At 55.2% G+C, this 1,169-nt stretch overlaps 1 protein-coding gene across 1 annotated transcript; it reads left to right on the forward strand.

Annotated features, from left to right (window-relative positions):
- Position 1: 1 nt before the first annotated feature.
- Positions 2-838, forward strand: GPR6 (G protein-coupled receptor 6; the record flags this gene model as incomplete). The annotated part of the gene is made up of 1 exon (XM_009326430.1): positions 2-838. A coding segment is annotated over one exon (837 nt), but the record flags the coding sequence as incomplete, so codon positions are not given.
- Positions 839-1,169: the final 331 nt, after the last annotated feature.

Consider the following 1,169-nt stretch of genomic DNA (forward strand, 5'->3'; position numbering starts at 1 on the left):
TGCCATCGCCTGCGAGAACGCCCTGTTGGTGGCCATCATCTGGTGCTCGCCCGCCCTGCGCACCCCCATGTTCGTGCTGGTGGGCAGCCTGGCCACGGCCGACCTCCTGGCCGGCCTCGGCCTCATCCTCAACTTCGTTTTCCAGTACGTGATCCGCTCCGAGACGGTCAGCCTGCTGACGGTGGGCTTCCTCGTCGCCTCCTTCGCCGCCTCTGTGAGTAGCTTGCTGGCCATCACGGTCGATCGCTACCTCTCTCTCTACAACGCCCTCACCTACTACTCGGAGAGGACGGTGCTCTGCATCCACACCATGCTGGCGGGGGCCTGGGGGGTCTCCCTCTGCCTGGGGCTGCTGCCCGTCCTGGGCTGGAACTGCCTCCATGACCGCGCCGCCTGCAGCGTCGTCAGACCCTTGACCAAGAGCAACGTGACGCTGCTGTCCGCCTCTTTCTTTCTCATTTTCCTCATCATGCTCCATCTCTACATCGAGATCTGCAAGATCGTTTGCAGGCATGCCCACCAGATAGCTCTCCAGCAGCACTTTCTGACTGCTTCTCACTATGTCGCCACCAAAAAAGGAGTCTCTACCCTTGCTATAATCCTCGGGACTTTCGGGGCCAGCTGGCTGCCTTTTGCCATCTACTGCGTAGTGGGGGATCCCGACTACCCTTCCGTGTACACGTACGCCACGCTTCTACCCGCTACCTACAACTCCATGATCAACCCCATCATTTACGCCTACAGAAACCAGGAAATCCAGAGGTCCATGTGGGTGCTCTTCTGCGGCTGCTTTCAGGCTAAAGTGTCCTTTCGCTCCCGGTCCCCCAGCGATGTCTGAGTGACTTTTCTCTCTGTCGTACCACACCGAGTGACAATCTACCCAGTGAACTAGTACGGTGCCCGGGGGGGTCTTCAAAGTACGTCGTGAAGTCGTTGGAAACATGCTTAAGTATTAGCACTTTATACATGTTCGTATCTCTGAGAGTGGTTCGGGGTATGGAGTTTTGGGTTCCGCGAAAAAAAAAAGTGGTTGTATATAAATTTGCACATCACATTTGTAAAGTGAAGACATTCCGATACCGCTTAATTATAGCACCTTATTTCTAGCTGCTGACCTGCCAAAACAGTGTTGCCTTTCTGAAGGGCAGAGAGAAAGAAAGTTGTGTTTG

The sequence above is a fragment of the Pygoscelis adeliae genome, unplaced genomic scaffold (assembly GCF_000699105.1).
Source record: "Pygoscelis adeliae isolate BGI_AS28 unplaced genomic scaffold, ASM69910v1 Scaffold206, whole genome shotgun sequence".
NCBI lineage: Eukaryota > Metazoa > Chordata > Aves > Sphenisciformes > Spheniscidae > Pygoscelis > Pygoscelis adeliae.